The 19,442-nt window shown below is 49.7% G+C and overlaps 3 protein-coding genes across 4 annotated transcripts in view; all 3 read left to right on the top strand.

Moving 5' to 3' along the window:
• The window catches only part of LOC138727196 (protocadherin gamma-A10-like), a 42,104-nt gene extending 35,606 nt beyond the window's left edge, over nt 1-6,498 (top strand). The window contains exons 5-6 of the mRNA XM_069869487.1: nt 4,906-5,639; nt 6,257-6,498. Of these exons, the coding sequence (XP_069725588.1) occupies nt 4,906-5,639; nt 6,257-6,498 (976 nt within the window). The remainder of the gene's footprint in view (nt 1-4,905; nt 5,640-6,256) is intronic.
• LOC138727290 (protocadherin gamma-C5-like) overlaps nt 1-19,442 on the top strand; it is a 218,939-nt gene that overhangs the window by 121,133 nt on the left and 78,364 nt on the right. The window lies entirely within an intron of this gene.
• Nucleotides 6,199-19,442, top strand: part of LOC138727194 (protocadherin gamma-A10-like) — a 34,511-nt gene continuing 21,267 nt past the window's right edge. Inside the window, exon 1 of the mRNA XM_069869486.1 lies at nt 6,199-7,696. Coding sequence (XP_069725587.1) covers nt 6,554-7,696 — 1,143 coding nt within the window. The 5' untranslated portion in view covers nt 6,199-6,553. The remainder of the gene's footprint in view (nt 7,697-19,442) is intronic.

The raw sequence follows: 19,442 nt of genomic DNA, 5'->3' as shown, positions 1-19,442 counted from the left end.
TCTTCCCTGGCTCTACACTTATTTCATGCTTTTACAATTCCACCTCAATTTTCTTATGAGCAGCTGAGTATCTTGATTATACTCCCCAAGTATTTACTGCTGAATGTTCCTCATGATTCAAGGAGATGCTGTAACGTCTCTACAGTTATTTATGTGGATGGCACAGTGGATAAGAAACTGGTTGGAGTGTTGTGTTCAGAGAGTAGTGGTCAATGGCTTAAAGTCCAGATGGAGTTCTGTGACTGGTGGTGTCCCTCAGGGGTCTGTAACTGGTGCTGTTTAATATCTTCATCAATGATATTGACAGTGAGATTGAGTGCACCCTCAGGAAGTTTGTAGATGACACCGAGCCGAGTGATGTGGTTGCCACAGCCGAAGGATGCGATGTAATCTGGAGGGACCTGGACAGGCTGGAGAAGTGGGGCTGTGAGTACCTCATGAGGTTCAACAAGGCAATCCCCATTTTCAGTACATGATGTGATTTAGAGCTGCCCTGCCGAGAAGGTGGTGGTTGATGAGAAGCTTGACATGAGCCAGCAATATGTGCTCACAGCCCAGAAGGCCAACCATATCCTGGGCTGCATCAAAAGCAGCACGGCCAGCAGGTTGAGGGAAGTGATTCTATCCTTCTATTTCTCTCTTGTGAGACCTCATCTGGAATACTGTGTCCAGTTCTGGAATCCTCAACCTAAGAAGGAGATGGAGCTGTTGGAATGGGTCCAGAAGAGGGCTACAAGGATAATCTGAGGGCTGGAACACCTTCCATATGAGGACAGGCTGAGAGGGTTGGGCTTGTTCAGCCTGGTGAAGAGAAGGCTATGAGGTGATCTTACAGTCACCTTCCAGGACCTGAAAGGAGCCTACAAGAAAGCTGGAGAGGGACAATTCATAAAGGCTTGTGGTGATAGGACAAGGAGGAATGGGTATAAACTGGAGAAGGGCAGCTTTAGATTAGACATTAGAAAGAATTTCTTCACCATGACAATAGTGAGACACTGGAACAGGAAACCAAGGGAGGTAGTAGATGCCCCATCCCTGGAGGTTTTTAAGTCCAGGTTGGATGAGGTCTTGGGTAACCTGATATAGTGGGATGTCCCTGCCCAGGACAGGGAGGTTGGAACTAGATGATCTTTAAGGTCCCTCCCAATCCTAACTATTCTATGATTCTGTGATCACACTTCTCAGACTCCAGATAGTCAAGCTGTGGGTTCATTGTTTTGCTTTCCTGTTGGATGATGTTTCCAGTAAATGATGGTTATTGACCAAAGATGTGAACTTTACATTAGGATTTTCACATCATGTATTTTCCAAGTTGCTCAATGTGCTGAAGAAAGGCAATGGTATCTTTGAGTTGATCCTTTGATGACTGTGTATTTATCAGAGCCGCACATTGCTTATGTCTTGTGAACATTGTACATGTCTTTCAATTCCTGTTAAGAACAGAAAAATCTCCTTGCATGCATCCATGTGGTGATCCTTGTTTTCAGATAAGGAGAAATTGTGTGTTGTGACTTTTCCTTCAAAGATGTCTTTCTTCAGAGGTCACATTCCTATTGCATAATTTTTGGGCAAGGTGAAGAAAACCTGTCTGCTCTGAGAGAAGCCAGGTGGAAAGGTTTGCTGGGGTATAATTTGAAATAACTACAAGATGGCTTTTTAAAGGTTCAATTTGTCCTCATTTTTCTGAGACCCACAGTTGTGGTTCAATACATCTCCCCTGCTACATTGTCCAAAGAGGTTACATTGAGGATCTGTGACTGAGGTCTTTAGTGTGAGCTTGTGTGTGAGCTTCCTGTGGACTTCTTCCTAAACGGATACCTTTCTTGAGCACCTTCTCCAGCAGACACAATCTGAAATGTTAAGCTTCTGCCAGGTTCCCATTTTTGCCAATTGGATTGATTGATTAATTAATTAATTAATTAGTTTTTTGTCCAGTTTTTTGTCTAAATCTGGGCCTTGTTGTGGCTGGTATTGCTTAAGCCATTAAAAGATGTATTTTAATTGTTGGGCTGGGGGAGCAGTTTCCATCCCTAACTTGAAGGTATTCAGCTGCCAAAACAAAGCCTTTGGTGTGCTTCTGTTTTCCTAAAACATCACTGAATTTACAAGCTTCAACCCATGGATGACAAATGGCCAGACTACTGGATCTTGTCCATGGTGCAACTAAAGATGGGGAATGCAGAGTAAGGAAGCTGAGAGGCTGGCTTTGAGCTAGGAAAATAGGAGGTTTAAATTGGTTTCTCCTGAGGAACGATTTGATCTCAAGTCTAATGCCAAGGCCTGTGTCATTTCTGCTGTGATCCTGGTTTCCTAGGCCATAAATTCAGTGGTAGAGCCTTCAAAAATAAAGTATTTGTACAATAATTGTGCATGTAAAACAACGATGCCTGAGTAGAGCCTCTTATCATTCCTGTGTGAATTATCCTTTATCCGTGTTTATCTCCTTGAAACATTGTGATGTAGAGTTGCTTCATCGATTTTATTTCAGTACTTTGTTTCCTGCAAGGTCGTTGTTCCTTTTTGCCTGTTCTGGTCAGTACTTTTGCCTTTGAAACTGTGAGTGTTGTTTGCCATGAAATACTTCAGTTGGCAAGCTCTCAGCCACCTGAAAGCAGCCGAAGAGGACTTGGCTTGAGAAAGAGGCCTCTGAGAAGGTGTTTACACTTATGGCTTCATGAGCAGGCTACGTAGAAAAACTGATGAGTGCTGATGGCTGTTTCTTGAAGTGAAATCCTTACTAAGCAGGCCAGAGGAAGGCTTTAGGGTCACAATTCTTCTCAGTGATTTGTAGTCACTCTGGAACTTCCACAGCTACAGGGAAGACTGAGAAGACTTTGAGGTGAGTTTCTCTGACAATCATTTCTCTTTTAATGGTTCCTTGCATTCCTGGTCTGATTTTTTCCTCTTTCTGATTTCTATGTATGTTGGTTTGATTTAAGAAATGTCATAACTTGGTTTAGCCACGCAATGGGTGTTATTGCTTCTGGGTGTTCCTGCAGATTTTGTGGAAGGCAGGAGACGTGAAGCTATATCTGTGTTGTGGTTTTGGTAGGGAGAGGCCTGCTGTAGGTAGAATTCACATTTCTGTGAATTCTCTGGGACAGTACATGTGCTAATACAGGGAAGGATTCCATCTAAGCTGATGGTTTGATATTACCAAGTCTTGTGGGATGACTGCTCCTCTTTAAGTTAAGACTTTTCTCATTCATGTGCTTTGCAGTCCTCCTATGTCTTCCCAGAATGCAAAAAATATCCTTCCATTCTCATGGAGCATTTTATTCTTGAGATATATTCTTGCCATTTAGGAGGGTCAGAAGCAAAGCTGCATGTTGTGTAAGGCTGGTGAGAACACTTGAGGAAGCTGTTTTGGGGAGGATTGTAGAACAGCTGGTTGTTTCCCTGCTTTGCTGTTGAAGAGAATTGATATAAAGATGATCTTAGCAGGAGATTCCACCTAAGCCAGTGCTTTGATGACCCATTCTTAGTTGGATGACTTCTCCTCTTAGTGTTTGGCCATTTAGTATTTTTGTTCTTTGAGTCTTTTGCTTCCTTCTTAGAATGGTGGTGAACAGACCTCCCTTCTGGGTTTGACTGGGACACCCTAAGCCAATTCATTGTGTAATGCAGTACCACACCGCTGGCTGTGCTTCTACACAATATTTAGTCTAAGAAATGTTATTCCCTGTTGGTCTTATGAACAGCAGAACATATTAATATATCTTTTCGTCTGTCAAAAATATTTGCTGTACTCTATTCATTGTGAATCAAGGACATGAAATAAAAGATGACCTAGATGTTCCTTCTTATTGCTCATGCCAGGTGAGCAGGGCAGAATTAAAAAGACCTGACAGTGCTGAAAAGCTCTTAGAGTCTTCCCTGTCTTTAAAGTCTTCTCTTGCTCTTTCGTGTCCCGCTCGATTTTATTAAGAGCAGCTGAGTTTCTCGATTACACTCCCCGAATATCAGCTGCCATATGTTCCTATCGACTCCAGGAGATGCTCTAACGCCAGCCAGTACTGCATCTCGGCGTCCAGCACTCTTGGAGCACCCTGTGAATGGGCACATTAGTCATCCACAGCGTCTTCTGTAGCAATAAGAGCTTTAGGAACATCTGCTGTACCTGCAGTTTCCGCTCTCGTGGTCTCTGTGGATCTTGCAGCGATTCAGGGGTCCTAACGTGCCCTGCCCTGTCCATGGTGCTGAACCAGGGTTTGGCTGCCGAGTCTTCTCTGCAGAGTCTGGCACTGGGCGGTTTCCCGTGAATGTTGCTGAGAGGCGGTGTTATCGTACAAACAGGCAGTGAGGAGGATCTTTTCTTCACAGTCGTTGCACTCAAGAGGCTTTTATCCTGTCCATTTTCAGGCCAAGCCGTGCCTGCATTGTTGTGTGTGTTGTGGATGCAAAGTAAAACTTGTTGTGTTTGTGCCATGGGGAAATTCCTTCCCCCCTGTTCCCCTCTGACTTTTCTACTCGTGACTTCGTTTGCCGTCTTTTTTTCTGCAAGTGTCTGTCTGCCCTGGGAAAGGTAGCTGACGGAGGAGTATAGCACTGCTCTTTGCAGTTATCAGAATAACGTAATGGTTAACTGAATTATCCTGGGTGCATGGGTACCTCTTAGCTGTTCATCCAATCCTTTTAGATCTCTACTTACTTACTCGATTCACTGAAGGAAGCAGTTTGGGGTGAGGGAAGAAAGTCTGTTTGCCGAGTAATAGAGCCAGAGATTCTGATGATCATTGTGATCTGAATATCGAGACCAGGAGCATATAGAGATTCGGCTGTGGTAGAGAATAGGGCTCGATGTGGTCTCCCACTCTCAGTCATCCTGAGCAGGATGTAAATTGAAATAGCTATTCCAGGACTATCCTCCAATGAAACGACGACTTTGGTGCTTCCTTTGTACAGCAGCGTCTCCCTAGCAGAGCTGCTGCTTTTCCGAGCTCATAGAAATGAAACAACAGAGCAACCCGCAGCGACAGCAGAAGCTGTTGGAATATGTCAGACCCGCCCTGCACAGTGTAACCGGCTCGTACTCACCCGCACTCACCTGTGCTTTGCGGCACAAAGGCTGCGCTCTCCCTGCCGCTCGGTAACGCGTTTCCCGTCCGGATTCTCCGTTTCCAGTGCCGAGCCGAGCTGCTTGGTTCGCCTTTCGGCGGGTGCGAGCAAACCGGCCGAGCTAAGGAGGAATCCGCTCTTCGGTGGCCGATGTCGCCGACAGAGAGGAGCGCGGCGAGCGCTGGCGAGCGGGCAGAGGCGGCGGCGAGCAGCGGGGCGAGCGCTGCTGGTCGCCTTGCTGCTGGAGATCAGCGAGTTCACTTCTCCTGGCGCTCGCTTTGCCTCGGGCGTTGCCGAGGACCCGGACGTGGGCAGCAACTCGCTGCAGGGCTACGGGCTGGAGGAGAACGAGTTCTTGGCGGTGGAGGCGAAGGAGAGCCCGGACGGCAGCAAGTTCGCGGAGCTGGTGCTGCGGCGAGCGCTGGAGCGGGAGCGGAGCCTGCGGCTGGTGCTGGCGGCTGTGGAGGGCGGCGATCCGCGGCGGAGCGGCACCGCCCAGCTCTGCATCGACGTCACCGACGCCAACGACAACGCGCCCGTGGTCGCGCAGGAGCGGTTGGTAGCTGGATACAAACTCCTGCGTAAATGCCTTTTCGATATCAGACTCTGAGGGAAAACGTGCATGTGGCTCCATGAATCGAGAATTTACAGATGGTTCCCCCTTCGTGAGTGTTCCCTTCTGGTGCCGAGGGCACCTCTTTACGGGTGCTTAGGTTAATGACGCCCATAGCTCTTGTGTGTGTGCGTGCATATAACAGTTTGCATGTCAGAGCCCGTTTTCTTTCGCTGTCCTTCTAGTCGCTATTCAAGCAAGGTTTTACACAATAACGCAAATTACTCTTAATATTCTGCACTTTCAAAGAAGAAGAAATATTTTACTTCACATTCATGGCGATTCATAGGTGGCTTTACTCATGCAGTAAATCTCCAGGCTGCGTTTGAGGGGTGATCTCCAGTGCTGCTTTGTTTTTTTGGTAGGGATGTGGGGGATCAGTGTGGTCGTGTGATGCTGTTTTGATCTACAGAAAGGGTGAGGGAAAAGTCATTGAAGCCGGACTGCTACAAAAGTCGGTGAGGATTCAAATTCCTGACTGATGGGATACGACTCATAATATTCTACGCAAGAAATTACAGATGGTTTCCTCGCAACATGGTGATTCAAGGATCAGATACATGCTTTACGGTGTTTGCGGGGCAGCGCTGGGTGCGTGCAGTGCCGGGAGGAGGCTGCGGGCGCCGCTGTTGACCGAGGAGGAGCGGTCGGGAGGTGGGAGCGGTGGAGGCAGCCCCGCCCGCTGCGGCGCGGCTCGCTGGCTGGCTGGGGGCTGGCTCGGCGGGCGGGCGGGCTGCGAGCGTCCCCGCGGTGCGGAGCCGCGGTGCAGCGAGGCGGAGGGGCCGGCGGCAGCGGGCGGCAGCGGCGGTGCGGAGCCGGAGGGCTGAGGCGGAGCGGGCTGTGGCTCGGCGGCGGGGCGGTGTGTGCGGGGCGGCGGCGGCGATGCGGGCGGCGGGGAGGCGCTGGGGCCGGCGGGAGCGAGCGCTGCTGTGGTGCGTGCTGGGGGCGGCGTGGGAGGCGGCGTGGGGGCAGCTGCGCTACTCGGTGCCCGAGGAGATGCCCAAGGGCTCCTTCGTGGGCGACGTGGCCAAGGATCTGGCGCTGCAGGTGCCGGCGCTCCGCGAACGCGGGGTCCGTCTCTTGGACAGAGGCAGGACGCAGTATTTGTCCCTGCACGGGAAGACGGGACATTTAGTGACGGCGGAGAGGATCGACAGGGAGCAGCTGTGCCGGCTGCAGGAGAAATGCGTGCTGCGCTGTGAGGTGATAGTGGAGGGAGAAATGCAGGTTTACAGAATCGAAGTTGAAGTCACGGACATTAACGACAACGTCCCCAGCTTCCAAGAGCCAGAAACGGAGCTGAGAGTGAGCGAGACCACAGCCCCTGGGTCGAGATTTCCCCTGCCTGAGGCTCTCGACCCGGATTTGGGACGGAATTCCGTGCAGAGCTACGAGCTGAGCGGCGACGATCACTTCTCGCTGTCGGTGCAGGCGGGTCCCGGCGGGGCTGAGCGTCCCGAGCTGGTGCTGGCCAAGGCCCTGGACCGGGAGGAGGCGGCGTCGTACGAGCTGGTGCTGAGGGCGATGGACGGCGGCGAGCCATCCCGGACGGGCACGGCGCGGCTCCGCGTGGCCGTGCTGGACGCCAACGACAACGCGCCCGTGTTCAGCCAGGCGGAGTACGCGGTGCGTGTGCCGGAGGACGTGCCCGTGGGCTCCACCCTCGTCACCCTCACGGCCACCGACCCCGACGAGGGGACGAACGGGCACGTGAAATATACAATTAAGAAAACGAAGAATGTCGCGTCCCACATATTCCATATAGATTCTGAGATGGGTGTGATCACACTGTTGCAGAACGTGGACTTTGAGGAAGGTGACTTCTATGAACTAGAGGTGCAGGCACGGGACGGTGGTGGACTTTATGACACAGCCAAAGTAGCAATCACTGTGACAGATGTGAATGACAATGCGCCGGAACTGTCAGTGACTTCTCAGCAGACCGAGATCTCCGAGGACGCCCCGCCGGGGACGGTGGTGGCCCTGCTGCACGTCCAGGACCGGGACTCAGGACCCAACGGCGAGGTGCGGTGCTCACTGGATGGGGGGGTCCCGTTCCTACTGGAGAAGTCATTCGAGGACTACTACCGCGTGGTGACGTCGCGGGAGCTGGACCGGGAGGAGGTGTCGGAGTACAACGTGACGGTGCGGGCGACGGACGGCGGGTCGCCGCCGCGGTGGAGCAGCGCGGTGCTGCGGCTGCGGGTGCTGGACGTGAACGACAACGCGCCGGTGTTCTCGGAGGCGCGGTACAGCGCCCGCGTGCGGGAGAACAACGCGGCGGGCGCGCTGCTGGTGCGGGTGCGGGCGCGGGACGCGGACTGGGGCGCGAACGCGCGCGTGCGGTACCGGCTGTGCGAGGGCCGCGTGCGGGGCGCGGCGCTGTCGTCGTACGTGTCGCTGGAGGCGGAGACGGGCGCGCTGTACGCGCTGCGCTCGTTCGACTACGAGGAGGTGCGCGAGGTGGGGCTGTGGGTGCGGGCGGAGGACGGCGGGTCGCCGTCGCTGAGCAGCAACGCGTCGGTGCGGCTGGAGATCGCGGACGAGAACGACAACGCGCCGCAGGTGCTGTACCCGCCGCCGGCGGGCCCGGGCCCGGGCGCGGGCTGGGCAGGGTCGGGCGTGGAGCTGGCGTCGCGGTCGTGGGAGCCCGGCTCGCTGGTGGCCAAGGTGGTGGCGGTGGACGCGGACGCGGGGCAGAACGCGTGGCTGTCGTACGAGCTGTGGAAGGCGACGGAGCCGGGGCTGTTCCGCGTGGGGCCGCACAGCGGCGAGGTGCGCACGGCGCGCTCGCCGCTGGCCCGCGACGCGTCGCGGCACAGCCTGGTGGTGGTGGTGAAGGACCACGGGCGGCCGGCGCTGTCGGCCACGGCCACGCTGACGGTGGTGCTGGCCGAGAGCGTGGCCGAGCTGCTGTGGGAGCTGGGCAGCGCGGCGGCGGCCGTGCCGGGCGAGCCGGCCGGCAGCCTGACGCGGTGGCTGGTGGTGGCCGTGGCGGCCGTCTCCTGCCTCTTCCTCGCCTTCCTGCTGCTGCTGCTGGCGCTGCGCCTGCGCCGCTGGCGCCGCTCGCAGCTGCTGCCGCCGCCGGGCAGCGGCGCCTTGCGCGCCGTCCCGGGCTCGCCCTTCGTGGGCCTCGACGGCGTGCGCGCCTTCCTGCGCTCCTACTCGCACGAGGTGTCGCTCACCGCCGACTCGCGCAAGAGCCGCCTCCGCTTGTCGCCCGACAGCGCCTGCGACACGCTGCCGGCCCGCCCGCCGCCCGCCGAGCCCGAGCCGCTGCTCGACGAGGACCCTGACGCCGCCCGCCGCTTCCCCGCCGCCGCTGCCCCGGTGAGTGAGAGCCCCTGCCGGGACCGGCTCCGCCGCGATGCCCTCTGCTGCTCCTCAGCCCTTTCGATTCTGCCTTTTGTCTGCTGCGGCGGGAGGCTGCTTTATTAAGGAGGCAATATTTCCTTTCTCACCGCGTTGTGTGTTGCTGCCTCTCGCTCTAGGCAGGTGTCATGGGGATCGTGGTTTAGCATTCTAGTTCCCTGACTCAGTCTCTCCTGGAGGGGTTGTGAAGCTTTGTAGAGTTGTGGGAAGCATTCATGAGGGGCTGTTGAATGAATGAAAGGATATGTTTACTCTTTTTTCTACTCTGTGTCTAACTATAGTATCATGCAATGAGAGGTCCACTTTCCCTGGAAGACCTGTTATTCCAGTTGAATGTTTTTCCACTGTGTTTGGAGATGGCTGTGATATTCTTAATGAAAAATCGAATCATGTACTTATTAGTCCAATAATGCGAGTTTTCATAGGAACAAACGTGATGAAGAGAAATGTTCTACACAACTCAGCTTTGACATCATGTGCTTGTATATTCTGAGGGTCAAAGACCCATGGAAGTTGACAAGGGTTGAGATGAGAATTGTGGGAGCCGTTTGTGAAGGACTGTTGAAGGAAGCAAGACATATATTGAGGAATATATTGATATATTGCTACAGAGGATCATTGCTCAGTGTTCCAGTTGGAGCAGGATGTGGAAGAAGCGGGGCTGCTGTTGGCTCGAGTTACAGTTTGGCAGGGCTTTGTAGTTTTACTCCATCGTTCCTGTTCCACGCTGTTTGCTGACCTGTTCTTTCCTGCAGAACTGCTTCCCTTTCACTTTTAGAATTTTGATATTCCTCTTCTGAAGCAGAACTAGAGAAGAATGTCTCTTCCTTCTTAGTACAGAGAAGTAAAGATGCCTGTATGAAGTTCATGGATGATCCTGGTGCCTGATGAGGAAATGGCTGGGGAAATGGCTGTTAGCTGTCATGTGCTTGCTAATTGCGAGTGTCAAAAATAACACTAAGGAAGTGGTGAAGGTCTGGAGATGAGAGTTGTGGGAGTTGTTCGTGAGGGGCTGTTGATGGAACCAAGAGATCTGTTTGTTCCTTTCCATGTTCAGTGTCCAGCTGTGGTATCATGCATTGTGAATTTGATGTTCCCAAAGAATTGTTGCTAGAAGGGGAAAATGATCTTCCAGCCACCACTGCCTGGCAGAGTGTGTAATAATTCTTTCCATGGTTTAACTTCTCCAACGCTTGCATTAGAAACACTTTCATAAACATTTTCTTTTAATTATTACCAGAAGAAATGCTCTTGCTTGCCAAATACATCTGGTAGGAAAAGAGTAAATAGTAAAATAGTATCTCTGCAGCTTTTTTTTTTCCCAATAGAATGTGTCTACAAATGTTGAAGTGAAATGGTCTGGGGAACTGGCTCTTTGATGTCAAGTGCTTGCAGATTATGAGGGTCAAAGGACACCCTGGTGGCTGTGAAGGAATGGGAAAGGGAGTCCTGAGAGTTGTGCATGTGAGGGTTAATGAAGAACCCAGGTGATGCAGTTTGTGCTTCTCCCTGTTCAGTGTCCACTTGCAAGATCACACAATGTGAGTTTCTGCTTCCTGAAAAAGTTGAGCCACAGAAGTGTTACTCCAGCTCTGCTGTGAGCCCTGGGATGTCCTTCCTGTGTGTTTGCAGATTGTTGTGATGTTTTTACCTATCAGTTTAATTACGTTCTTATGAGAAATGTCATAATGGGAGCCTTGGGACTTGCAACTGATTTTCCATTCCGTGCTAAACACCTGCATTATATACCTTCTCTAAGGGCCATTATAAAGAATACTTTGTTATGATCCTTTCATTTTGGCATGAGTGAAACTCTTTTCCTTGGTCGTTGTGATAATCTTACGTTGTGCCCTTGTCTCTGACAGTTCGGAGAAGATCAAATGTGTTTGTTTGACTGTCCCAACCTTCGTGTTAAAGGCTTTCATAGGTGTGTTTCTTTATAATGTCACTGGATGAAATGCTCTTGCTTGACATGTGCACATGGTGAGAAGCCAAATGTTATGCCTGGTAAGCAGAAGTTGTCTTTGAAACTTTTGTTTGAGCAGATTCTGTCTGCTGATTGTGAAGGAGAATGCCAAGCATGCAGCCTGTGAAGGCTTTGACAGGGTCCTGGAGTGCTGTGTGTGGGTAGGTACTGGTAGAGACATGTTCTGTGTTCTGTTACTTCCCAGCCTACAATGCTGGACTACATAAAAGGAGTCTGAAGTTGTCCTGGCTTGGGATATCGTACTACACAGCTTTCAACTCACCAAGTTCTGTGTTCATCCACTTGCTTTCCTGTTGAGAGACATTTGCCGTGAATGGCCCTCATTGAACACTGATGTGCATATTAGATTAAGATTTGCACATCATGTATTATCCAAACTGCCCAATGTTATGAAGAAAGACAATGCTGCCTTTGAGATGATTCTTTGATGACTGAGCTTTTACCAGAGTCGCACATCACTTATGGCCTTGAGAACGTAGTACGAGTCTTTGAATTCTTGTTACGAGCAGAGAAATCTCTTTGCATGCAGCTGTGTTGTGATCCTTGCTCTGAGATAATGAGAAATTATGTGTGCACCATTCCATTCAGAGGCATTGTGTAATATTTGGGCAAGGTCAAAAAAACTTTCTGTCTAGAGACACACCAGATGAAACTGTTTGCTGTGGTATAATTTGAAATGACTACAAGATAGGTTTAAATGTTCTGTTTGTCCTAGTAGTTCTATGAGGCCTACATCTGTGGTTCTATGCCTTGTCCCTGTTATATTGTCCGGTGAGATTACACTGAGGAGCTGTGGATGTGGTCTTTGGTGTATGAGCAATTCTGAGTATCTACCATGGCCTTTTTCCCAGCCTAGTACCTTTCTTGTGTACGTTCCTTACCTGACACAATCTGATAGGTTAAGCTCCAGTTCCTTCACTTCTGCCAGTTTCCCATTATCAATATGGTCTGAAGCTGGTCTGCTTTGTGGCTGGTAACACTCAAACCATGAAGAGATGTGTTGGAATTGTTGGGCTGGGGAAGCAGTTTCCATCCATAGCTTGAAGGTGTTCAGCTGCCAACACGGAGACTTTGATAGACTCCTGTTTCCCTAAAAGGTCATTGAATGTTAAGCTCTTTCCTCTGTGGCTGACATGAGGGTCTAATACTGGGTGTTGTCTGTGGTAAAACTCAAGTCTATGAATACAGAGGAAGGAGGGTGAGAGTCTGGCTTTGAACAAGGACAATAGTTGTTTTTGGCTGAGCAACAGTTTCATTTCAAGCCTGATGCTTTGTTTCCTGGAAACTCATCATGCCTTTTCCCCATCTCTGGACAGTGCTTTTGCCTTTGAAACTGGGATTGTTGTTTTGCAGCAAATCCTCACTTCCCTGGGCAAGCTCTCACCCACCTGAAAGCAGTCTGAGGTGACTTGGCTTGAGAAAGAGACCTCTGGTAGAAGGTGTTTACACTTGCAGCTTCATGAGCAGGCCCCATAGTAAGAAAAATTGATGAGAGCTGACAGCTGTTTCTTGAAATGACATCCTTACTGTGTACTCCAGAGGAAGAGTTGAGGGTGTACATGTGCTTGTAAGCTCAGTGATTTGCAGGTACTCTGGAGATGAACTTCAACACCTGCAGTGAAGATGGAGAAGACTTCCCAGTGAGTTTCTCTGACAATAATTTATTTCTCTTTTTATGGTGCCTTGCATTCCTGGTCTGATGTTTCTCTCTGATTTTTATGTGTTGTGATGTAGTTATAAGGAATGTCATATCTTTGTTTAGCCATGTGTTGTGTGTTATGACCTCTTGCTCTTCTTGCAGTATTTGTGGAAATCAGGAGATATGAGGCTATATTAGTGTTCTGGTTTTGGTAGGGAGAGAAAATAAAATCTGATATCCACAGAAATCACACCTCTGGGGAACAGTGCGTGTGGTAAAATAGGAGAAGGAATTCCATGAAAGCTGATGGTTTCATATTATCCAGTGTCAATGGAATGAGTGGTCCTCTTTTAGTTCAGACAGTTATCATTCATGTGCTTTACAATCCTTCTATTTCTTCCAATAATGCTGGTGAAAGACTGCTTGGTGTGATAATTGTGCACTTTACTGTCATGATATGTTTTTGCCAGTTGCGAGGGTCAGAAGCAAACCTGGAAGTTGTATGGGGTTGGAGAGGACTCGGAGAAGCTCTGCCAGCATGGGGGGATCATAGAAGATGATGCTCACCATAGTTCATCCACTAGGCCCACGGTTGTGGTTTCATGCAGTTTCAATTCCTTCTGCTCAATGTATATGGCCTAGACATATTATTGCATCTGATCCATTCATTTCTGTAGGTTCTGTAGGTTTCTGGCTCCTGCCTTTTTGTTGTCATGATGTATAGCTCCATCTCGGGTCCTCAATGGAATGGTCATGTCCATTTCAGCCCTCTGAGTGCAGGGGCAGTTCCCAGAGATGCCTTTCTTTCCTGGAAGTTTGGGGTTCCCTTTCTATCAGAAATGTTTTCTTCAGTTTGTTCACTGTAACTGAAAGAGATGACATAAAACTTCTTTCTTATTGTTCATCCCAACTACAGATTCTGTGTCCCAGCAGAATTGAAAAGCCCTGACAATGCTAGAAGCTCTTCAAGTCTTCCCTGGCTCTACAGTCATTTCTTGCTCTTACAATTCCCACTCGATTTTATTACGAGCAGCTGAGTATCTTGATTATACTCCCCAAATATTTACTGCTGAATGTTCCTCGTGATTCAAGGAGATGCTTTAACGGTACCCAGCATCACATCATGCATTCTTCTCTCTAAATTGGAGAGATATGGATTTGATGGGTGGATGGCACGGTAGATAAGAAACTGGTTGAAGGGTTGTATTCAGAGAGTAGTGGTCAATGGCTTAAAGTCTAGATGGAGTACTTTGACTAGTGGTGTCCCTCAGGGGTCTGTGCTGGGACCCGTGCTGTTTAATATCTTCATCAATGATACTGGCAGCAAGATTGAGTGCACCGTCACCAAGTTTGTAGATGACACCAAGCTGAGTGGTGTGGTTGCCACAGCAGAAGGGTGGGATGTAATCCAGAGGGACCTAGACAGGCTGGAGAAGTGGGGCTGTGAGAACCTCGTGAGATTCAACAAGGCCAAGTGCAAGGTCCTGCACCTGGGTTGGAGCAATCCCCATTTTCAGTACATGATGTGATTTAGAGCTGGCTGGCAAGAAGGACTTGGGTGTGGTGGTTGATGTGAAGCTTGACGTGAGCCAGCAATATGTGCTCACAGCCCAGAAGACCAACCATATCCTGGGCTGCATCAAAAGAAGTGTGGCCAGAAGGTTGAGGGAAGTGATTCTACCCTTCTATTCCTCTCTTGTGAGACCTCATCTGGAGTACTGTGTCCAGTTCTGGAATCCTCAGTCTAAGAAGGAGATGGGTCCGGAGGAGGGCTACAAACATGATCTGAGGGCTGGAACACCTTCCATATGAGGACAGGCTGAGAGGGTTGGGCTTGTTCAGCCTGGTGAAGAGAAGGCTATGAGGTGATCTTACAGTGACTTTCCAGGACCTGAAAGGAGCCTACAAGAAAGCTGGAGAGGGATAATTCATAAAGGCTTGTGGTGATAGGACAAGGAGGAACGGGTATAAACTGGAGAAGGGCAGCTTTAGATTAGACATTAGGAAGAATTTCTTCACCATGACAATAGTGAGACACTGGAACAGGCTACCAAGGGAGGTAGTAGATGCCCCATCCCTGGAGGTTTTTATGTCCAGGTTGGATGAGGCCTTGGGGAACCTGATCTAGTGCGATGTCCCTGCCCAGAACAGGGTGGTTGGAACTAGATGACCTTTAAGGTCCCTCCCAATACTAGCTATTCCATGATTCTGTGATCACACTTCTCAGACTCCAGCTGACCAAGCTGTGGGTTCATCGTTTTGCATTCCTGTTGGATGATGTTTCCAGTGAATGATTGTTATTGATGAAAGACGTGAACTTTACATTAGGATTTTCACATCATGTATTTTCCAAGTTGCTCAATGTGCTGAAGAAAGGCAATGGTATCTTTGAGTTGATCCTTTGATGACTGTGTATTTTTCAGAGTCGCACATTCCTTATGCCTTGTGAACATTGTACATGTCTTTGAATTCCTGTTAAGAAGAGAAAAATCTCTCTGCACACATCCATGTGGTGATCCTTGTTTTCAGATAAGGAGAAGTTGTGTGCTGCAACTTTTCCTTCAAAGATGTCTTTCTTCAGAGATCACATTCCTATTACATAATTTTTGGGCAAGGTGAAGAAAACCTGTCTGCTCAGAGACACGCCAGGTGGAAAGATTTGCTGGGGTATAATTTGAAATGACTACAAGATGGGTTTTTAAATGTTCAATTTGTCCTCATTTTTCTGAGACCCACAGTTGTGGTTCAATACATCTCCCCTGCTGCATTGTCCAAAGAGGTTACATTGAGGATCTGTGACTGTGGTCTTTGGTGTGAGCTTGTGTGTGAGCTTCCTGTGGACTTCTTCCCAAACAGATACCTTTCTTGAGCACCTTCTCCAGCAGACACAATCTGAAATGTTAAGCTTCTGCCAGGTTCCCATTTTTGCCAGTGGTATTGATTAATTAATTAAGTAGTTTTTTGTCCAGTTCTAAATCTGGGCCTTGTGGCTGGTATTGCTTAAGCCATTAAAAGATGTGATGTAATTGTTGGGCTGGGGGAGCAGTTTTCATCCATAACTTGAAGGTATTCAGCTGCCAAAACAAAGCCTTTGGTGTGCTTCTGTTTCCCTAAAACATCACTGAATTTACAGGCTTCAACCCGTGGATGACAAATGGCCAGACTACTGGATGTTGTCCATGGTGCAACTAAAGGCGGTGAATGCAGAGCAAGGAAGGTGGGAGGTTGGCTTTGAGCTAGGAAAATAGGAGGTTTGAGGTGGTTTTGGCTGAGGAACAATTTGATCTCAAGTCTGATGCCAAGGCCTGTGGCATTTCTGCTGTGATCCTGGTTTCCTAGGCCATAAATTCAGAGGAAGTCCTTCAAAAATAAAGTATTTGTACAATAATTGTGCATGTAGAACAATGATGCCTGAGTAGAACATCTTATCATTCCTGTGTGAATTATCCTTTATCCATGTTTATCTCCTTGAAACATTGTGATGTAGAGTTGCTTCATAGATTTTGTTTCAGTCCTTTGTTTCCTGCAAGGTCGTTGTTCCTTTTTGCCATTTCTGGTCAGTACTTTTGCCTTTGAAACTGTGAGTGTTGTTTGCCATGAAATGCTTCAGTTGGGAATCTCTCAGCCACCTGAAAGCAGCTGAAGAGGACTTGGCTTCAGAAAGAGGCCTCTGAGAAGGTGCTTACACTTATGTCTTCATGAGCAGGCTACGTAGAAAAACTGATGAGAGCTGATGGCTGTTTCTTAAAGTGAAATCCTTACTAAGTAGGCCAGAGGAAGGCTCTAAGGTCACAATTCTTCTCAGTGATTTGTAGGTACACTGGTAACTCAACAGCTGCAGTGAAGACCGAGAAGACTTTGAGGTGAGTTTCTCTGACAATAATTTCTCTTTTAATGGTTCCTTGCATTCCTGGTCTGATTTTTATCTCTTTCTGATTTCTGTGTATGTTGGTTTGATTTAAGAAATGTCATAACTTGGTTTAGCCATGCATTGGGTGTTATTGCCTCTTGGTGTTCCTGCAGTTTTTGTGGAAGGCAGGAGATGTGAGGTTACATCGCTATTGTGGTTTTGGTAGGGAGAGATGATTAAAGCCTGGTGTAGGTAGAATTCACATCTCTGTGAATTCTCTGGAAGACTGCGTGAGCACTCTCAGCATCCAGCACTCCTGGAGTCGCAGTGGGCAGATCCCGTGTGCTTCCCTCTTGCCATGGGTGTAAAGCCCCAGCGGCAGGCGTAGCCCCGTACATGCCGAGCAGCCCGGGCCCCGTAAGTGCAGGGTGGCTGCACTGCTGCTATTGTCTGAATTGATATGCATGTAAGAAGTTCCTCAGTAATGCCGTCACAGACGTTGAGGAAGGGCAAGATTCTGTGTAAATACCTAAGAAGTATGTGTAGTGTCCCCTCCTGTCTTTCTCTCCATGTGAAGCAGAGTGAGGCTGCATCTTTGTGAGCATGGTCCTGTTGGAAAGGAGAGGCCTGTTCTCACAGCGACTTTGTGGCCAAGTGATCATTAGCTAATAACTGCCACCGAGGAAAAAGCTTGTGAAGGATAAACTGAGTGCTGTAATCTGCGCCTTTGTATCTTTTGAGGGAGTAGTGAGTGTGGCATAAGCGGGTACTGAGCTATCGCCAGCACCCTGTGAATGGGCACATTAGTAATCCGTGATGTCTTCTGTAGCAATAAGAGCTTTAGGAACATCTGCTGTACCTGTAGTTTCCGCTCTCGTGGTCTCTGTGGATCTTGCAGCGATTCAGGGGTCCTAACGTGCCCTGCCCTGTCCATGGTGCTGAACCAGGGTTTGGCTGCGGAGTCTTCTCTGCAGAGTCTTGCACTGCGCGATTTCCCGTGAATGTTGCTGAGAGGCGGTGTTATCGTACAAACAGGCAGTGAGGAAGATCTTTTCTTCACAGTCGTTGCACTCAAGAGGTTTTACCCTGTCCATTGTCAGGCCAAGCCGTGCCTGCATTGTTGTGTGTGTTGTGGATGCAAAGTAAAAGTCGCTGTGTTTGTGCCATGGGGAAATTCCTTCCCCACTGTTCCCCTCTGACTTTTCTACTCGTGACTTCGTTTGCCATCGTTTTTCTGCAAGTGTCTGTCTGCCCTGGGAAAGGTAGCTGACGGAGGAGTATAGCACTGCTCTTTGCAGTTATCAGAATAACGTAATGGTTAACTGAATTATCCTGGGTGCATGGGTACCTCTTAGCTGTCCATCCAATGCTTTTAGATCTCTACTTATTTACTCGATTCACTGAAGGAAGCAGTTTGGTGTGGGGGGAGAAAGTCTGTTTGCCAAGTAATAGAGCCAGAGGTTGTGATGATCTTTGTGATCTGAAGATTGAGACCAGGAGCATATACAGATTCGGCTGTTGTAGACAATAGGGTTCCATGTGGTCTCCCACTCTCAGTCATTCTGAGCAGGATGTAGATTGAAATGGATATAGCCAAGACGCTCCTCCAATGAAACGACGACTTTGGTGCTTCCTTTGTACAGCAGCGTCTCCCTAGCAGAGCTGCTGCTTTTCCGAGCTCATAGAAATGAAACAACAGAGCAACCCGCAGCGATAGCAGAAGCTGTTGGAATATGTCAGACCCGCCCTGCACAGTGTAAGCCGCTCGTACTGACCCGCACTCACCTGTGCTTTGCGGCACAAAGGCTGCGCTCTCCCCGCCGCTCGGTAACGCGTTTCCCGTCCGGATTCTCCGTTTCCAGTGCCGAGCCGAGCTGCTTGGTTCGCCTTTCGGCGGGTGCGAGCAAACCGGCCGAGCTAAGGAGGAATCCGCTCTTCGGTGGCCGCTGTCGCCGACAGAGAGGAGCGCGGCGAGCGCTGGCGAGCGGGCAGAGGCGGCGGCGAGCAGCGGGGCGAGCGCTGCTGGCCGCCTTGCTGCTGGAGATCAGCGAGTTCGCTTCTCCTGGCGCTCGCTTTGCCTCGGGCGTTGCCGAGGACCCGGACGTGGGCAGCAACTCGCTGCAGGGCTACGGGCTGGAGGAGAACGAGTTCTTGGCGGTGGAGGCGAAGGAGAGCCCGGACGGCAGCAAGTTCGCGGAGCTGGTGCTGCGGCGAGCGCTGGAGCGGGAGCGGAGCCTGCGGCTGGTGCTGGCGGCTGTGGAGGGCGGCGATCCGCGGCGGAGCGGCACCGCCCAGCTCTGCATCGACGTCACCGACGCCAACGACAACGCGCCCGTGGTCGCGCAGGAGCGGTTGGTAGCTGGATACAAACTCCTGCGTAAATGCCTTTTCGATATCAGACTCTGAGGGAAAACGTGTATATGGCTCCATGAATAGAGAATTTACAGATGGTTCCCCCTTCGTGAGTGTTCCCTTTACCTGCCGAGGGCACCTCTTTACGGGTGCTTAGGTTAATGACGCCCATAGCTCTTGTGTGTGTGCGTGCATATAACGGTTTGCATGTCAGAGCCCGTTTTCTTTCGCTGCCCTTCTACACGCTACTCAAGTAAGGTTTTACACAATATCGCAAATTAACGGCGTTGAAGGAATCTTAATATTCTGTACCTTCAAAGAAGAAGAAATATTTTACTTCACATTGACGGCCATTCATAGGCGGCTTTACTCATGCAGTAAAACAATCATGAAGTAAGACAATCGAAGCCTTTTCACGGTCCTTCAGGCTGTTGGGCTACTTGCATAACTATAAATGTATATAAACATTGTGAAATAGGAATTCTTGTGGAAGGAAATCACACATTGAGCTTTCAATATTTGAATGCTGTAGCCACTAGTTCTGTGGCGTTACGCAAGCATATAATTGCAA

The sequence above is a fragment of the Phaenicophaeus curvirostris genome, chromosome 15, assembly GCF_032191515.1.
Source record: "Phaenicophaeus curvirostris isolate KB17595 chromosome 15, BPBGC_Pcur_1.0, whole genome shotgun sequence".
NCBI classification, from domain to species: Eukaryota; Metazoa; Chordata; class Aves; order Cuculiformes; family Cuculidae; genus Phaenicophaeus; species Phaenicophaeus curvirostris.
The sequence above is the reverse complement of the archived record's forward strand: the minus strand, read 5'-3'. Positions and strand labels throughout refer to the sequence as shown.